The following is a 21,060-nucleotide window of genomic DNA, read 5'->3' on the forward strand; positions in this document are numbered from 1 at the left end:
TTATACTATAAACTAACGCATATAAATATATAATTTTCATTATAAAACAAAACAAAAACTTCTGTGCATTAAACAAATGACATCCATGTGCATCAATATCAATAATAGTAATATGCACAGGTAAAAAAACAAAAACAAAAACAATTCACTACAGATTAAATTAAAATGAATGAGATTTTTATAATGATATCCCAAGGTGAAGTAATTTAGAAAAATAGTCCAAATCTGATGCAAATATTAAGCGATTAAATGCAAATCCCACCACACCTCAGTAGAAGCCAATAAAAAAAGAGAGATTTAATTCCAATGAGAAATAAAGCGGCTGTGAAAGGCAGCAGTGCTCTCTGCTGTCTGGATGGAGAAGTGCAGCGCTGGTACCTGAACAGATCCTTGTCTTTATTGAGATGCTGGAAGAAGGAGGGTTCACAGATCAGCTGCTCCTCCTGACACACCTGCTTGCAGGATTTACCTGCCGGAGCCAGCTTGACCTGCATGGCGCTGAGAGGAGGCCACATCACCTGACCGTGACAGAAATCCTGCTCACACACACACACACACACACACACAGGTTCAGCAAGGGCTTGTGTGCTGTCAGGTACATGTCAGGTGTGCCACACGGTCACAGGTACCTGGTTCTCGATGAAAGCGTGGAGGCGCTGTAACATCCCCTCACAGGTGAACTCATACGGCAGATACGGCTCTATCTGAAACAAATAACAAGAAAACATTGTGCTTCACTAGAGCGAAACATGACAATACCACAGTGTCACGTGTCCTTAATCATACTAATGCATATTAATGCATGAAGTCAATTATGTTTAGTAAATGTATGTTTATGGTTTGGGTTATTTATATTTATATAAAAACAACAGAATTCTACAGTATGTAGCGCAGTAAACGTGTGTACAGATTTGTCATACTTCAAGACTAACTTAAGGGACAAATTTGTTCTATTTTTAACAAATGTTTAAAATTGTTGTTTTTCAAACATTTAAATTCATGTTTAAATTTGTTCCTTTAAAAGAGGTCCTTGGAGAGAAAATGCCTGGTGTGTGTATATTTTTTTTACTGTGTTGTAGTCTGAAGTGACAATGAAAAGGTTAATTATTGGGTAAAACATTATTATTCGTAATGTAAGACAAAATATTTAAGTACTGATATTATATTTATAGTCATTATTATTATAATATAAAATATTATATATTTATTATTTATTAATAATGTATTATTCCAACTGTAAAACAAAACATTAATATACTGATATTATGTTTATATTACTTATTTATAATAAAGCAGTTTTATTATATATTATATTTTATATTCCTAAAGATTATATTAGTTAAAAATATTATGTATTAAAGTAAACATTACAAAATAATTCACCTTCACTTCTGAGAAATAAAACATGTAATTTATGTGATATTTGTTATTTAATGCACAAATCTATACTATTATTATTAATATATTAGGTTACTATATTGTTATAGTATATATATAACAATATAGTAACACTCCTTTTTTTCACTTTTATACACACACACACACACACACACACACTACATATGTAAACATAAAAAAAAATTTACTTTCACTTCTGAGGAAATAAACTAAAATTGATGAGATATTTAGATGTAAATCGAGGCAAAACCTATAATAATAATAATAATAATAACAACAACTAAAATGCAGAACTAAATATTTATATATTGACATTACACTTAGACTACTTATTATTTTATAATATTATGTCAATTAAAAGTAACAAAGAATTCACTTCAAAGGCCTGAACCAGGGAATTAATGTGAAGTTTAATATTTAAATTTAAGCCTATATTGAATTTGTCTGTGAGATTGAGATTTAGTTTTTCAATCAGGGGCCTGTTCCATCAAACAATTTTACCAATTAATCCAGGTTTATTTCAGTTAGTCTGACCTACTGTCAGTTGATGTGATTCAAAATAAGTCAGACTAACTGAAATAAGCCTGGATTATTTGGTAAACTTGTTTGATGGTCTGATTTGTAAACAGGAAGTGTGTGTGTACCTTCTGACTGAGGATGGCTTTAATGGCGTTCTCCACCTCTGCGCGATCATCGATGTTGACGGTCCAGACGTGCGGCCGTCCGATGTAAACCTCAGCGTAAGGGTGCTGGGAGGTCAGCTGGGGTCAGAGGTCAAACATACATCAGACACAACAGATTCTGAGCACAACAAACTCAGTGAAATAATAACAAACAAATGCAGTACCTCTCTGAGTGTGGGTTTGCCTTTGAAGAAATCGGTGTTTTTGCTGCTTTTAGGCGGGTCGAACCTTGGGTTGAGGAAAGCACAGCCATTGGCTATGGCCTCCAGAGGGGCGGGGCCTTCGTACGGGAAGGACAGTCCCACAAAGAGCTGCACAACAGACACACAATTGCAATATTGTCATGTATGATTAAACATTATCACATTACATAAAATATGAAGCACATTAAACGTAATTAAATTAAGCAAATTACAACAAAGAGTTGACTTCTTTTAATATACAATTTATTATTCATTATATAATCATTTTACAAGTTTAAATGGACTGTAAATATGAAATTTGAATAATATATTTTAAATTATAAAAAGTATTAATATTACTATTAATATTATTAGTATTAATACAATATTACTATTAATAAAACCGTAATTATAACAAATATTATTTCAATTATTTATTAATATTACTATACTACTGCGTTATTATTAGTATAAAATGACATTATTTATAAAAATGTAAAATAAAATTGAAAACAATTTGTTTATTTTTTTAAATAAATGTTTTATATAATCAGAAGCATTAACAATAAAGTTATTTATTATAATAACTTCTTTTAAGAAATAAGCATATATATATATATATATATATATATATATATATATATATATATATATATATATATATATATATACATACACAATTTGGATAATTAAAAAATATTAAAATATTGAAAAACATATTTTGTATTTATATTCTCTAACAAGGAATTATCTTCAACTTCTGAGGAATACAACGTAAAATATTATTATTCATAATGTAACAAAATATGAATATTTTGATATTGTATTTATGTTCTGTTAAAACAAAATGACAACATTTGCATGACAATGTGCACTTTTTAACTTCAGTTTAATACTCAGAGTTAGAAGTCTGTTTAAATTCATAACTATATGTATGAGTTATAATAACAGTGATGCTGATTTCAGCAAACACCAGCACCAAACACATGTCCACACACTCCTGAGCATGCAAACACCATTACCAGCCATTTACAGGAAATTTAGGCCTGAACAAACAAAAGTTGCTTGAATTTTCTCAGAAACCAGGCCTGATTTCCATTTCCAAATCTCATCTCGGTGTATTTTTAGACTGATAGATGTATGCGGTTGATTCCTGAGAGGGAAATCAGGGCTTTCTGGAGCACTTTCAACAAGCTCGCAGTGGGGAACATCAAACAAACGATCCATTGATGGAGACCTGACGGCTGATTCCCAAAGCAAATTTACCTGCAATAAACTCACATTTGCTCTGCAGCAATCACCGGCTCAAATAACAATCACCAGTGAGGAGGAGTGTAACAATCACAACAGAAGCACACAGTCTGTGTTGAGCAAATGTTTACATGCGGCCAGCTGAGGCCCACAATAATGTGTTTGTGGAGTGTGCAGCTACACCAATCTGATGCACTGACCCACAATGCACCAGTGACAGATCATGCACTTTTCATTTATTAGTTATATTTATTAGTTCAACCTGATTTACTTCTTCACAAAAGAGCTTAACAGGATTGTAAAAATGTTGTTTAAATTAAAAAAATGTGAACTTTATATTACAGTTAGTCTTTAGTATTCCTAATTAACTTATATTAAATATATGAAATAACATTGTATGCATTTAGCAGATGATTTTTATCCAAAGTGATAATGTATATGAATAACAATAATGTAAATAATGTATCATATTGGTATTAATATTAATAAAACATTTCATAAAATTTACATTTCATGCATTTTGCAGGTGCTTTTTAAAAACAAAGCAACTTTGATGTATGTAAATATTAATGAATAAAACACTGATATTAATAAAACAAATTATTAGTTTACATTTTATGCATTTAGCAGTCAGCTAATAGCAGATATTTTTTAACCAAAGCAATTTATGTACATGTAAATAATTGCATGCAATAAAGCTATTAATATAAAATGATCAGATCTATAAATTATTATAATTATTATTATAAATACTAAAATATTAACAAATATTATTTTAATTTAAAACAATCGTTAATTTTTTTCTTATAAAATTATGACAAAAATATTTTAAAATTACACATTTTTATATTTGTTATAATCTATCTATCTCAATATGTAAATAAACACACAAACATGCACAGTATATATATATATATATATATATATATATATATATATATATATATATATATATATATATATATATATATATATATATCATTACAACAAATGTAATTATAATTCATTTATGGATATTATAAAATTTCATATTTTATTATTAAAGTGTAACATTAAATATATCAAAAATGATTTATGATATTGCTAATTATAATAAATGCTATAATAAATGCTATTTATATGTATTAACAGACAAATTATTTATTGTATTAATTATATAATCAAAACGATATGTAAAAATAAAACTGTACTATTAATAAAACATATATATATATATATATATATAAAGACACAATATATAATATGAAATATTAAGTAAACATATTACAATTTATACTATTAAATATAATAAATGTTATTAACTTTTAATAATTTATATGTATTCTAAAAATACTAATTATGTATGTTATTATTGTTATACACACAGGATGATTTATTGTGCATGAAAACAGAAACCTTCTGTGGTTGAACTTCTATGTTTTACTATCGGGGGGCAGCAGAGAGGTCCTAAACCAAGCAGGCTTCTAAAAAGAAAGATTGAGACGTCTTCAAGAGGTGCAGTGGAAACACCGTCAGGCGAGTCCAGCGAACCTTTGCATGTCTGAGGTGCTTCCGAGTGACTTTGTGTATTTGTAAATCAGTGGAGCGAGTCAAACGACAAATTCACTCTCTCTGTATGTAAATGAAGCAGCCTCACTCTCTCCAGGAGTTTGCATGAAGTCGAAACAACAGGTAAGTTAAAGTCGAGCTCAGGGCGAGGAAAAAAGCCGAGGTGGTAGAAGATTTTTTAAAAAAAGCTGTGAGACTTCATGGAAACAGCAGAGCAGCACATCCTCTCTCGTGGTTGAGCTTCACACCAGACACAAGCCACAAAGTCCTGCACTTCACCATGCAATACAAACTTTAGTTTCAAGCGTAAACAACCACTATAAACTCAAAACTGAAGCGAGACACTACTAATAAATTGAGACCTTGGTTTCGCGCAGGAGGAACTGGAGGTCGCGTCCGCTCAGGATGCCGTGGTTCTTCACGTAGTCTGGCAGGTGGACTGTACTCGTGCCGTGGACCGTGCCGTGCACCTCCATGTACGAATGAATGACATCCAAGTACTTCTTTTTATCCTGAAACACACATAAAAGACACATACACGTGAGAAACCAGTGATGAAGGTTTTATCGTAGCACTCGGAAACTATTTTTGGTTTCTGCTGATGTAAGCAAGGCCGTGTGGGCGGGGCTTAATATGTTCGAACTCAGAATTTAAATCATATTAAAGTTTTTGTATGTATTTAAAAGTATTTATTATAATAACAACAAATGATAGAAATTATAAAATATCAAGTATAATATTACTGCTCATGTTAACAAAATATACGTATATAATTTTTCTTTTTCACTGACAAAAGCAAGCTCATGTTGGTGGGGCTAAATATATTTTTTTTACTATTATTACAGTTAGCTTTAGTATTCATAAACATCTTTATTTAAAACATTTCTTAGTAAATATTAAATAATATTAATATCATATTGACAAAATAATCATGTAGTATTGCTATAAATAAAACAAATTATAATAAACGCAGAATTTTATTGGCATTATAAAATTAAATTTAATTACATATATTATATAAAATTAAATCTTACATGCAATTATTTTTTATTAGAAAATTGTTATCCAATAAAAATTATCAAACATAATAATAATAATAATAATAAGCTTTAATATTGATCAGATAGTCTATGGATATTGTACGATATTATTAAAGAAACTATATTATACTAATGTGAAGAATAAGAAGAAAATTTATACTGATATTATACTATAAAATATAGTTGTAATATTGCTGTTCATATTAACAAAATAACTAACAAACAAGAATTGTTCTTTTCTGTTGATGTAAGCCAGAACAACTCATAATTGTAGTGCTACATCATCTTATTTGAAGTCATTTAATGCAGATTTCTGCAGGGATATTTTGTCTCAAACTGACTGATTCAGACAATCTGTTAACAGATTTGTGAGACTGGAGCCAAAAGACCCCAGGAAGCTCAAAACACAAACAAAAAGTGGATTTTTTTAGCTCTTGGTGTGAACTTGTTTCAGTCGAGAGGAAGTGCAAAAGCAGACAGGAACAGTTGAACAGGACTCTGGGGGAAAACCACGAGATGAAGAGGATAAAATGAAGCTTTTTCTTTACAAACACTCAAAGAATGCAAAGACGCCCACTTCCTCTCAAAGTTTTCAAACAGAAATGAAACTGCTCGACGTGTGTGTGTGTGTGTGTGTGTGTGTGTGTGTGTGTGTGTGTGTAAGCAAGATCTCAAGAACAAGGTGAGAGTAAAAACTCAATCATACCAAAAAAAAAAATATATATATATATATATATATATATATATTTATCAACAGTAGTTACCAATAAACCATAATCATCAAAATAAATAAATACAACTATCAAAATAATAAATGGTGTATTTCTCTAATGTATGTATATACAAACTTTCATGCTACAAATGCATATGTAAAAAATAAATAAATAAATAAATAAATAAATAAATAAATATATATATATATATGTAATATATATAAATGCCATTTGAAATTTGCATCTAAAATTAGGATTTTCATCAAGCTCCTATGCTTAGGTTGAGTCATTTTACTTTAATGGCAATGTGCAGGTCCTTTGCCAGACTATTAAAGTGAAATAACTGAACATAAATATAGGAGCCTGATAAAAATCCCAATTTTAGATGAAAATTTCAGATGGCATTTAGAGGCTTTTGCATCTGAACTCTTCATATATTAATTACAACACAAACAACAAATGAAATTAATAAAACAAATAATTATAATTAATCTAATAAAATGAGCATTTGAAAAAAAAAATATATATATATATATTTTTAACCGTCAACAAACGACTATTAGCGTAATTAATTGCCATTTATAATTGATTATAAATTTAATATTTAAAAAATAAACCATAGACAAAGTTTCACAGTCTTAAATGATTTGTTATTTAATATTTGTAAATACCCTTTTTATGATAATACTTATTCTAGATTTCTCCGTTCGGTCAGAACACACACACTATCAAACAGAATATCAATGGTCTCCTTGTTAAATCATCAATCATTTCCTTGTTTTATCGACTAACACACACGCAGTGATAAGATTATGAGACATGAGATGGAAATGCCAACAAAGCATGCAAACCCTGCAGCTACAAAAAATCTGTATTGTTGAGTCATTAGTGTAACGTAAGGCATTCTCTAGCATATTTCAGGCCTTAATATATATGTGTGTGTGTTTGAGAGAGGTAAACTAATCACAGAAAAGCATCAGTGTTTGAGACAGAAAATAAACACAGAGATGCATTGCATGTGAACTTGTAGCACTAATAACGCGATGAATGTATATGTGTGCATTCATGCAGCCAAGACTTTATTTGCATTTCAAAAGCCTACACACATATCCTCTGATCTCTAGACGACACACACACACACACACACACACACACACACACACACACTGATTCAGGGTCTATGTTCAAGTTTGTTTCCTTGGAAACCAGTTCTTGAGAGGCTGTGCAATAGCAGGAGTCTTTCTCTCCATCGCTGGGTGCAGCATCAGTAAAATTGAGAATGCGAATGAGGTTAAATGAGAATGCACTGTCGCTGTAATCGCATCCATCATTTGGATCCTCTTTCTGACTCTGAGAATTAAACTGGACTTTTTTTTTTGCTACTGTACCTTTAAGAGATTTAAGTGAGCTTGTTATGATTAGCTAATCTCTGTTACATATTTTGCGTCTTTTCATCCCATGGTGTGCGTCACAAATGCGCAAACTTTCAATGAGGTTAATTGCAAATGCAGTGTTGCTGTGAATCCATCCGTCCTTCATAACCCTTATGCTGAAACTTAGAAACTTAGTTATGGTTAATGTACATTTACATTATGCAAACCTCCACATACTAGCAAACTTCAAGTACAAACTTTTGTTTCAAATACAACGGGGCAAGACAAAAAAAATCCTGTTTTCTATCAAATTACTCTCTCATCCTGTGATGTATAAAAAAATAAAATAAAACAAACATCCCCTGAGGATAACTATGAATTTCCCATAATATGGCTCTTCTATTCCACGTTGTGTGTCAAAATTGCGTAAATTTAACTGTGAAGTTTCTCATTATAAATGCATCTATTTCTCACAACCTTTTTCTTATCCTTAGAACTAAACTTATCCTTATTTTTATGTTCCTTTACAATACAGAAATTTATGATATAAATTTTTGCATCTAACAGAGAAAGAAAAAAAATAGTGTTATCCTTAACATGACTCTATTGTATGTAAAAAAAAATTTGCAACTTGTTTGTCCCTAAGAACAAAATAGTTTTTTTTTTGTATTGTTCCCTTAAGATATGTAAATGAGCTTGGCCAAACTGTTCATATTATGTCATGTCAAACTTGACATGACTTTTTTCAACCCACGCTGTACACCAAAACTGCACAAAAGATTCTTAAAATTACCAGATTCTTTTCATCCAGAGTTGTGTGTAGAAATGGCGAAAATGTTCTGATTTCTGCAAAAAATTGTCAATTTAAATGTAAAATCTTATTTTTTCGCACCCATTTTGCTGAACCTCAGAATGAAATGGGCTGTACTGTACCTTTAAGATATGTACATGAGCTATGTTGCGATTAGCTAAGAACTGCGTACTGCATACTTCAAATGGAAATTAGTTATGTCAAAATGAGCAAGAAAAAATATTATCCATGATTTCTCTCTTTTCATCCCATGTTTTATGCCACAAATGCACAAAAGTAATGTTGCAACCTCTTGCTGAACATTAAAAATAAATGGGCTGTTTTTGTCACTGTACCTTTAAGGTATGTGTGGGGCGGGGCCGAGAGGCGTGGGAACGAGGAGTGAGGCCAGGTGTAGTGATTGGAGATGAGCTACACCTGCTTCCCACCGCCAGTATCGAGTCCCACGTAGGAGATGGAAGGATATAAAACTGGAGTGACGACCGTGAAGGACGAGAGAGGACCAGGCCTGGGACATTATTTTATGTGTTTGCTTTTTATTTATGCGCACCAGTCGGCCGTGAGGGGCTGGTGCGCCGTTTTGTATTTATTTTGAATATTAAAATTATGTTTTGATTGTGCCCTGGTTCCCGCCTCCTTCTTCCCGATGAATATGGAGATTTGTATATTGTTACAGTATGTAAATGAGCTTCTTTGTGATTAGCCAACCTCTGTGTGCTGTCAAACTGCACATGCAAACTTTCGAACCCAAGAGAGCTAGAAAAATCCCATTATCCTTAGCATGACGCTTTTCATCCAGTGTTGCATGTGAAAATCAAGAAAAAAATTTCTGACGTTATACGTGAACAAATTGCAAATGTAAACGCATCTATTTTTTCAGTTTTTCTGAATCGTAGAATGAAACATATACAATATCTCTGAGATATGTAAATGACCTCTGTTGCATTTAGCATACTGGTAATCTTTGCGCAACCTTTCATTTTTCAAAAATTCCATGACTCCTTTCAACCAAAGCTGTTCGACGAAATCTTCTTAAAACTACTGTTATTAAACTGGCTGTTTTTGTTACTGTACCTTTAAGATAAGTAAATGAGCTCTTTTGCGATTCGCTAACTTTTGTCTACGAGTGCATGAAAAATCTTGTTATCCATAATATGACTCCCGTATTGTTCGCCAAAAATACAAAAATTTCCCTAAAGGACACTGGAGAAACAGATTGAGAATAACGTGTGGGATTAGATGTTCTGAACGGTGTGCAAGTACAGAGGGACTGGTTTTTCATCTGCGTAACTCATCACGCGGGGCGTTACGGATCCAGATGGACAGCGAGACGTTCCCTGTAGGAAACTCTAAACGGCAGAACCGGTCGTGGCCTGATGCTGGGGAAAGATGAAGTCATTGCAGTCGAATTGAAAACACTTTTGTTGGCGCTCAAAGTTGGAAAACGTGGCGCAACAATCTAGCATATAATCACAACACGGTTTCACATGTAAACAGCCAAAAAAAAGTTGGAAGCGACTGATTTTGAGGAGAACTCACTTTCCAGAAGTTGTCCACCTTGCCGTAAACCAGCGACTGGTTTTGGCGCTTAATGTCGTCGATGTGCCTGACGTCGCTGGCGTTCAGGTGCTGCTCCACCACGAAGCCCAGGAAGCTGTTATCTGGAGTGTGAGCTGCAGGGTAAACACAACAACCAATCAGAAGAGGGCAGAGAGATCAAGCCAATCAACACTGTGTGGGTTGTATTAATAAAACATTGTTTTTACCAATATATGAGAAGCAATTTAAAGAGAGTAATATGTGGAAGAAAAAAAAACATTCTTCTCAGAATTCTAACATATAACTTGAACTCAAATCAATATTTTATGTGTATTTATTTACTTTTAAGATGCAGGATAGTGTACTGTATAACTAGGGTAAATAACAAGAGGAAAGAACAAATTGTTTGCAAATATGAATATGAATATATTTAAATAGCCAGATGTTTGAAATCACATATTACAAGGCAAAAGTAAATTATGTAACGTTGGTTTAAAGTATTCAAAATATTGAAAGTATTTTTAATAAATGTCAGTTACACATTTATATTTTACCTATAGATTACTCTTGACCATTCTGGCTGTTCGAGTAATTAAAATGCATAAGCATTTACATTTTTAATTTTTTATAAAAATAGTGATTACAATTTTCAGGTTGTGGCAAGACGTGATGTTTTAAAGTTAAAACTTTATAAAATGTATTAAATTACACAATAAATAAATAAATAATACATTTAGAAAATATACATTTTAATAAAAAACTTTGTTTAAATGTTTAAATATTATACATATATAAAAATGTATTAAATTACAGCATATGTTGACCAAAAAGTTTCTTTACAAAATTACATTACAAAATACATAATATTGTACATTACTCTTAGAAATTTGGCAGTTTCTTTAACTTCAGTAAGTTTTCTAATTGTTTTAGGATGTCTCAGAATGTCACATTTATAAAATGCATTAAATTACAAAAACTTTTGGCCAAAATGTATTTATTTATATAAATACATTTTATATATTTTTTATTTTTATTTTATATATACATATATATAAAACATGATATACTTGTATATTTTGAGAAATTACCCCATATAATGTGACAATGTTCTCCTTTTTTGAAGATTTAAAAATCTAAGGCATGTTTCTTTAAAGAAACTGATATAAAATAACACGTTATTAACCAAACAAAAAAACAACAGACACAAATAATGAACCAAATAATGCACTAATAGAAGATTTTCAGAAGATCAGATGAGCAAAGGAGATTTGTAAAACTCTAAATACAGTTGTTTCTTAAACACGGGAATCTGATCGAGTGCGGCTCATCAGGAGCGCAGCGGAGCGTCTGAGGGAAGATGTTCAGATTAATTCTGTTCGAGAAAGATTCGTGTGGGTGTCCACGCTGCCAAGCGAGGAGCTGTTACCATGACAACAATAGTCTGAGAGGTCGCCAGGGTAACGAGGCTTGGCAGAGATACACCTGAATGCCATCTGTCCAAAAAATTCAATCCTGAGATTAAGATTTCTTATTTACACACACACCTCAAATTCATGCATGCATATGTGTGTGTGTGTGTGTGTGTGTACGGTCTGTGGTTATTGCCTGCGGGAGCAGCTGGAGCGTGTTGTCACGGTTACCCGTCAATTTCAATGAGAGTGCAGGATGAAATTCAGAACCCAGGCGACCCATAATGCAATTTACGAAGTTTTACAGAAACCATAAATGGCGTTTAAATGGAATACAGACCTCTTGCTCTCCTTCTCTCTATAGATGCTGTAAATAGTGCAAATATGCTTCTATGAGAACACACACACACACACACACACACACTCACTCTCTCTCACACACACAAACACACACACACACATTCTTCTCAAGCGCACACACACTCACACTCGAACACACACACACACTTCTCAAGCGCACACACGCACTCACATTCACACTCACTCTTCTCAAGCGCACACACACACACACACGCGCACACTCACACTCACTCACTTTTCTCAAGTGCACACACACACTTGCACACTCTCTCTCTCACACAAACACACACTCTTCTCAAGCGCACACACACGCGCACACACACACACACACACACGGTGTAAATGAAAACCTGACATTCTTTTTGGAATTCCATAATTCCAATTTACATTCCATGCAGGTGGCATCACCCAAATGTTGCCAAATACGTTCTTATTAAATCCAGGAGTGGAAACCTCAGCATATTACACACACACAGACACACACACACACACACACACAGACGTCTCCTGTCACTGCAGTGGCTTTCATCTGTGACAGACATCTTATCCTGTTGAGTTTCACACACACTAATGAGCTTTGCTGAAGTGCAGATTAGTTTCTGAAGGACAAAGCTTCATACTTATTTTATTTCTTAGAATATGACTTAGTTTTTTTTACTTTAAATGGTTTTGTAATTAAAACAACGACACAAACGTAAGTAAAGCACAATAAAAGATATTGCAATACAACATCTTTATCCTTTCTTCTTTGCTTTACTTTTATTTAGAGGTAAAATCATATTGATAATCTGCTCTTCTTGAGGAGTTTGGTGAGACTGAGCCGTTAGTTTAGCGTTCACACATGTGTGGGGTCGGTGAAAGCAATCTCTGCTCTCAAACAGGCTCCGTCAGAAATAAGAGCAGTTCTGCTTGGAAAGCCGCATGTTTTATGAGAATGTCAAAGTCTGTTGGTAAACAAAAGAGCCATTCAGAGCCGGAGCCGATCGGAGACGCCACCCAAAACCCCCGGAACCCCGACGCAGCCCGGATAAAGTTTCCATGTCCAAAGGGTAAAACAGGAAAGGTTAAACACATACACACAAAAAGCCCCTCTCATGCAGACTTACGAAACATGGTGTTGAACTGCTGGGGGTTCAGGTTCCACTTGCCCCACGGAGTTTTGTGCCCTTTCGACTGGGCGTAGTGGGCGTGGTTAAACTCCGGCTCCGTCCCGAACGAGTCTAGGACCCTCAGCATGCACCTAAAACACACGTTCAGAGCTGGAGTGTGGGCGTATAACAACAGAGTACAAACCATCTACAAAAAGTGCTGCCATCTGTACATTAAAGCATACTTAGAATAATAAAAATAATATATTTCTAAAGTCAAAACATGAATATATAAAATATTTGGATTCTGCATAGTGTTTTTTGTATATGTGTGTATATATTTATAAAATACCCATTTTTCATGAGCTGACCTCTATTTTTTCTATGTACACAACAGTTTTTCTATGTACACAACAGGCCTGTTTCTCTCAAATATTGTTCACAAATCTGTCTAAACCAGTGTTAGTGAGCACTTATAATGTTGATCAGTGTATCTTTTTTCTATTTTTGGTATGTTTATTTTAAAGCGGAATTACAAAAAAATAGATTATACTTTACAATACGCTAAGAATAATATAAATAATGACAATTATAATATGCATTTTGGAATTTTTCTATGGCAAGCAAAACATTTTAAATGACAACTGGACTTAGTGGACAAATGTGGCACTTTCAGAAAAAAAAGGACTTAAAATACTATGGTAGAATATTTTTCTTATTTTATTATATGATTTAAGATTTACTATTGAATCTTCTGTAAGCAAAACAATGACTGTAATTAAAAAAAAACAATAAGTACAGTAATACAATATTTAATTTTTTGTGGTGAAATAATAATACAAGAGAAAATGTTGCCATTTTTCATGACTTTATTTCAAGCAAAACTCAAATAACATTGAATTACTTAAATTAAAGTCAAAATTAAATAATATTATTAACAATAGTAACAGTAATAATTATAATACTTATTATAATCATCATTATCATTTAATATTTAATTAAGTCAAAATATAAATAATATTACTACTACTACTATTAATAACATTGTTATTAATAATACTAATTATTATTACTATTAATATTATTATGATTATTGTTATTATTATTATTTAATTACTTTAATTAATATTACTTCCACTGCTACTAATATTGGTATGGATAATAATACTAATTCTTATAATAATAATACAAATAATAATATTTATTATTATTGTTTTTATTATCATCATCATCAGGATTTGGGCTTTTTTCATGACAATTAAGCACATTTTTCTAACAAAAACTTTAATTTAGATTTTTTTTTTAAATATGGTACTTTTGATTTTACATTTTTTTTTTTATAAAAAAAATAAAATAAAGGCAATCATTTTCTGGAGAATTTGACAAATCCTTATACACAGATGTAAAACATTTGACTACAGCAAAGGCAGTATTTAACACTACAGGAAGTCATCCATTAGCAAACGATTGGGTTTGGTATCCGCTAACAGACCAAATAAGGTCAGACGACCCTGATTACTCGATAAGCCCAATCCTGGCTGGAATAACAGCTCGAATTCACGCCGGCGCGGTGCGGATTAGATCGACCCAGACGAGAATCTGTCTCCGTGTCTGAAGACTGAGATAAAATCAGGAGATCAGGTTCATTTCAAACGGCTTACGTGGTCAATAACGCCCGAGTGTCGCGTTTCTCAACAGAGCTGTCAGAGGAAGATACTTCATACTAAAGCACAAATGTGATGTGAACTCACTGATAATGAACCCAGGACGGGCCCAGAGTCTTCTTGAACTGAGCCAGGCCGACGATGTCTATGTAGATGAGCTCCACAATCTTATCACCCTTTGTAGGGCAGCTGGACTTGTTCCCCATGACCTTCTTCATGATCCTGGAGACACAGAATTGAATTAAATGGCACTGAATGGACCTGGCTGAAGAACTGAAGGCCGAGAAAGAGTTGGAGACTCACTCCTTGAGCTCAGCGAGAGACGCTGAGATGCGGATGTCGTGTCCGAGCAGATAGAGGGTGGTGATCAGGTCACTCCACTGAACCAGCTCGCCCAGAGGACCGCCGCTGAACGCGTTCTCCGCTATCTTAAAACCAGACTCCTTAGTCAGCAGACCCAGGTGCACCAGGATCTAAGACAAGAACAAACCAGAAAAATATACAAAATATACAAAATATACATTTGATACATTTTAAGCAATATATATATATAATAATTTATTTAACATTTAAATAAAGTTTAATTAAGATACAGTAGATTAAAAATAGCAATAATAACTATTAATAATAATAATTATTGTTATTACTATCTTTCATATAGTGCTGTCAAATAACTGATAAAAAATTAAATAAATGATAAATAAATAAAATAAATTTGTTTACATAATATGTGCGTGTACTCTGTATATTTATTATATATATATATAAATACACACACACATATATACATATATATATATATATATATATATATATATATATATATATATATACATGTATATATATATATATAAATAAAACAAATTATATTAATATAAATATAAACTGCACATGTAATTACTACATGTAAATATTTTCTAAATATATACTGTATGTGTTTCTATTTTTAATATATATAAAATATACACTGTACACACGCATATATTTTGTAAACAAACACCTTTAATTTGAATGCGATTTAATTGCAATTAATAGTTTGATGGCACTAAATTCATTAGACAAATTAACTAGCTTATATTTTATTTGATTGCGTAATACTGATTGCATAATATGTATTTTCTTTCAAAATAATAAAGCTCAATTTAACATTTCTAAATGGCAGTCCTAATTAAAAAAAGATCAAAATATGGTTCTATATTCCAATAAAAACAGAGTATTGAAATATTATAGTTAACTTTTTAAAAAGAATGTCAAATAAAATACAAAATATGACTAGTACACATTATTAAACTGATCAAAAAGTCTGATTCCACTAAATTGAGTGATTAATATTTGCTTAAAATCGCTCAAATAATTGCCAACATGTTTTTTTGTGGTCTTAGCTATCTTAACTAAGCTTATTGTGAAGAATTAAATGTGAAGAGAAGGTTGCATTCTGGGTTAAAATACTGTGGGTTGCAGTCTATTAACTTCACTGTCATGCCAGAGTCTGTATGGCGCAGTCATATATTTCTCATCCACAGCAATTGTTTTAGTATTAATATCTCAAGGGACTCGCACGCAGTCACATTTGTGTGGTGGATAAGTACCACCAGAGGATTATGGGTAACCGTGACATGCTTTAAGCTCTAAACAACCAAGGTTATTCCAGGCGATCTCTAGAGAGACTCGTGCGTGAGGTTTTGGGTCCCGCTGCGGCGCCTGACTGCAGGTGAAAGAGGAAGTCAAAGATGCCCCTGGGAAAGTGTGTCTATCTGCATTCGTGTGAATTATTCATTCGGAAAAGGGCGGGAATGCCAGCTGCATTGTTAAGAGATGCAAACTCATCATGGGTGAAAAAGACGCTGGAAAAATGTAGCGGATTCAATCGCACAATTTTAACACTCGTGTTTGTCTCTCCGGAAACATTATAGTTGGATGTTCGGTCCTATTAGTCAAACAAAACCTTTCTTCAAAAGGCTCCTATTATACCTGAATTTACTGAACTGACCGAAATTAAGGTAATTGCACACCGAATCTGAAAATCTGTAAAATTTTCACTCGCTAAGAAAAAATATGACCTCGCATTGTGTCAATCACGTATAAACACTGCCTCTGAAACTTTCGTCCGTCATAAAAATTCAGATCTGGTTCTATTTTCTGCGTTTTGGCATCCGTAACAATCATTTTGATGACGAATACGAAAAGAAAAAAAACACATACAAAAATTACAGTTTTTCACGCAAAAACTCCTGATATAATCAATGACTAACAACACAATCAATGTCTTATTTGTGCTGTGTGTAGGGCTGTCTCAATAACTACTTATTGTTGTGCGATATATATTGCACCAAAAATAACTGCGATAAATGATATAACTGTCATTTAAATCAGTGTACAATTTATGTACTTCTTTCTTGTTGACCTGATCGTCACTTCTTTTATATGTTAAACACAATCTACTAAATATAGGCAACTTCATTTTATTAAAAAAAATAACAAATAAAAAATATATAATGATAATCTATGAAAATAATAGTGTTATAAACTAGGTTGGTGGGTAATTCAGCAGCAAAGGTTTTTCTACAAAAACCATGAGTGCACAATAATTGTATTAAATGTAAACATTTAGTGAAATAGCATTGAGTGGGGAACAAATAACAGTGAGTGTAGGGCTAAATCTGGTAAAATGTTACACATTGTGAATAACAAGTAAATATACAGTAGTCAACATTTGAAGTGGATCAGAAAAGTTCATCAAAGTTGTCCTAAGACAAGAACGGGTATTATTTTGGTTTTAGGACATCTTTGAAGAAAGGTTTTGATCCACTTAAAAATGTTGACTCCTGTCTTAATATGTAAACAGATCTGTGTAGAACTCCGTAAACTTGAGAAAACAAAAATGAGTTCAAAGCAGATTCTGACTGACCTACAGAAAACACCTTTGATTGGCACTCATATACTCAATACTCAATGCCACAAAAACAAGTTGTAAATAAACTAGTGGTTTTGTAATTTCTTTATCTCATCAGATCTGCACGAATCTCGTAGGTAACATATTTTGATCTCAAAAAGGTGTTTTCACAGAAGAATTAGGAGTTTGCATCAATTGTTGTTAAAGGCTGTCATGTTAAGTTGATTGGCACATTTCTTGCGACTCACCTTTTTGCGCTTGCGATTGTGGAGGTTTTGTTTGGTGGCGAGGGAGCGTATGGCACCGACCCACGGCTCCTCCATGCGCTTGATCCGCAGCATCATCCAGCGAAACTCCTCGCGCCGCGACATCACGCGATACAGCTCATCGAAACTCGTGCGGATCTTCCTCTGCGCAAAAATAAACAGAGCAGTTTGCTTGAGTTGCATAGAGTGTGACGGTTTGTGCAATTTTTGTCATATTCTGGCGACCAGTGCTGGGTAAGTTACTATATAAAATAATTAATTGATAGCCTTGTGGACAGTGTGCCCAAAAATATTGCCATTGTGCTACGGGCATCCTGAGTTCGAATCACAACTCTCCCACTAAACTATCCTTTCATCCTAAGGTCCGAAAAAGTAATTCATTATTCACAAATATATACAATTTTCTTAAATTTTAATTTAAATAATTAAAAAATGTATGGACATTTTATCATATTTTGAGGACGGTTTTGGCCCCAAACCATAGCTGACCTGTGAATTCCTGTCAGCTTCTTCAGGATTATTCTTGATCCTCCACGGCAGGCGAGGGCACCAGTTTTCAACCTAACACACACAGAAACAGCGAGTTAGTGTGCGTCAGAGCTAATGATCAGACATAAACCAGCAGAGCATGGAAACACATCTTGTAGACATACAGTACTACATCTCATTTCTCTGAGTAGCCTTGTGTATTTATATATCAGTCTGCTCATTTAACTACCCAATCAATATTTAAATTACACATCAACTGCAAAGGAGAGTGAGATGGTTGGTATGGAAATTTATGCAAGGAGCTGAATATGCAGCTCTGTCTAATAGATTTCAGATGTTAACACACACACACACACACACACAGTGTAGTTATTATGAGATATCCATTATTTTCAATGAATGTTCGACAAAATTTAATTCGGAAGTCATTAAACACTCAAAATGAATAACAAGCTGCATTTTAATAATTTTCTCAAATTTCACGCATCACATCTTTTGTGTTTTATAGAGGATCGTGTGTTTACTGTGGCATTGGGAGCTATTCATACAGCCAAACTTCCTTGTATGCAGAAACCACATTCAGCTAAAACCGTTAAGGCCATTTTAACAAGGTTTACTGGAAAGAAACCATATCATTCAAAACATCTTAAAGGAACAGTGCACCAGAAAATGAAAATTCGCAGATATTTGACTCACTCTCAGGCCACACAAGATGTAGATTAGTTTGATTCATCAGAACAGATTGGGATAAAGTTACTATTACATCACTCTTTCATTAAAGGATCTATTGAAGTGAATGGGTGCCGTCAGAATAAGAGTCCAAACAGCTGATAATAACATCACAATAATCCACACCACCCCAGTCCTTCAGGTAATGTCTTGAGTAACAAAAAGCTGCGTGTTCATAAGAAACAACTTCATCATTGAGGGGTTTTAAACATCATTTTCAATAGCACATGAATATGGAAACCATCTAGCATCATGGTTTTATGTCAGAGTGCCATGGCAGTGCCACATACCATTAAGCCAATTTATCTGTCACATCTTACCTCACTCAGATAAATGAAAAAGGAACAGGTGGATCCGTCCACTCCGTAGTTCCCATAGCAGGGGTCCGAACGCCACATGTCCTTCATCCACTGTAGAGGACGAAAAAAAAAAATTCTCGTTTAGAAATAGCTGTACATAAATGGGTTTTGTAAATCTAACAAATATACAAGTATTTGTGAAGGACGCTGTGCATAAAGTGCACAGTTTTATTTCCTCTTAGTTTTTCCAGGATATTTTTGAAGTTCTTAGATCAGCTTGACCTTCAGGAAAATAGGTTTCCTCTTCCTGTATCCAATTTCTTTTCACAGTGAGACTCTCTCTAGGACGGAGAGGGACGTATTGATCGCAGTGTGAGGTTCAGATCACACTTATCGATCAGGGTTTTATGAGAAAGATGCCGTCCGTGCGTTTTTATGAGAAAAAGCTTGAATTCATATGGAAATGATACATTTTACACAGTCTGTGAACAAAATTTTTAAAATTTGCATATGTCTGAATATTTACATTTGTTTGGTTCATAAAAACCAATGAAATTAACTACGTAAAATTGACTGAACAAGATTTTAAGAGTGTCATTTATTAAATTAATGCATTTAGCAGACTTGCAGTGCATTTAGGCTAACATTTCTTTCCCAACATGTGTTCCCTGGGAATCGAACCCACAACCTTTTGCGCTGCTAACACAATGCTCTACCACTGAGCCACAGGAACAATGTTTTTTTTTTTACTTTTGTTTTTTAAACCAGTAACAAATAACCAAACAAATCAAATTAAAATCACAGATTTTCAAAGTTGACTGAACCAAGAATTTAACAAATGGTTTTACGAAACGGTTTGCAAATATAAGGCATAATTGGGATAAAACTTGACACGTCGACCTTCAAACAAAGCACATCATCTTAAAAAACACCATCTTATGTTTGATTTTTTAAAAATGTTTGTGCTTTGGTTTAATGGATAAACAAAATCGTTTTGAGACATTCTAACCCTCCAGACTAAAGTCAAACAAATCAGTCAAGCTGTTCTCACTGTTACTATTGTCACATTTTGGTTTTAATTCTGCATGATTTTAAGAGGATTTCCATATCGCACAAATTTCCGTGAGCTCTAAATGAAAGGACCTGTGATTATTGAGACGAGGCCAAGCTCTGGTCTGATCTGACTGAAAAGGCCGACCAGCTTCATGTGCTCTGCTTGATGTTAAACCCTTCGTAATTTGTCCCGTCTGGCTGCGACATCGTGTTATGTAAAAATTAGGAAGGACTCGTTCTGAGTATCAGGTGAGCGCATTACGAAGTGTGGC

The 21,060-nt window shown here is 33.2% G+C and overlaps 1 protein-coding gene across 2 annotated transcripts in view; it reads right to left on the reverse strand.

Moving 5' to 3' along the window:
* The window catches only part of LOC113077639 (alpha-1,6-mannosylglycoprotein 6-beta-N-acetylglucosaminyltransferase A-like), a 60,316-nt gene that overhangs the window by 4,133 nt on the left and 35,123 nt on the right, over positions 1 to 21,060 (reverse strand). Inside the window, exons 5-16 of one of the 2 annotated variants that reach the window (XM_026249953.1) lie at positions 19,757 to 19,846; positions 18,708 to 18,779; positions 18,201 to 18,362; positions 15,363 to 15,532; positions 15,147 to 15,281; positions 13,414 to 13,547; positions 10,539 to 10,672; positions 5,425 to 5,574; positions 2,246 to 2,392; positions 2,043 to 2,159; positions 630 to 704; positions 379 to 536 (exon numbers count right to left, since the gene is read on the reverse strand). In XM_026249953.1, the coding sequence (XP_026105738.1) occupies positions 379 to 536; positions 630 to 704; positions 2,043 to 2,159; positions 2,246 to 2,392; positions 5,425 to 5,574; positions 10,539 to 10,672; positions 13,414 to 13,547; positions 15,147 to 15,281; positions 15,363 to 15,532; positions 18,201 to 18,362; positions 18,708 to 18,779; positions 19,757 to 19,846 (1,544 nt within the window). The remainder of the gene's footprint in view (positions 1 to 378; positions 537 to 629; positions 705 to 2,042; positions 2,160 to 2,245; positions 2,393 to 5,424; positions 5,575 to 10,538; positions 10,673 to 13,413; positions 13,548 to 15,146; positions 15,282 to 15,362; positions 15,533 to 18,200; positions 18,363 to 18,707; positions 18,780 to 19,756; positions 19,847 to 21,060) is intronic. The other variant, XM_026249954.1, reaches the window with a different exon arrangement.

The sequence above is a fragment of the Carassius auratus genome, unplaced genomic scaffold, assembly GCF_003368295.1.
Source record: "Carassius auratus strain Wakin unplaced genomic scaffold, ASM336829v1 scaf_tig00022937, whole genome shotgun sequence".
NCBI classification, from domain to species: Eukaryota; Metazoa; Chordata; class Actinopteri; order Cypriniformes; family Cyprinidae; genus Carassius; species Carassius auratus.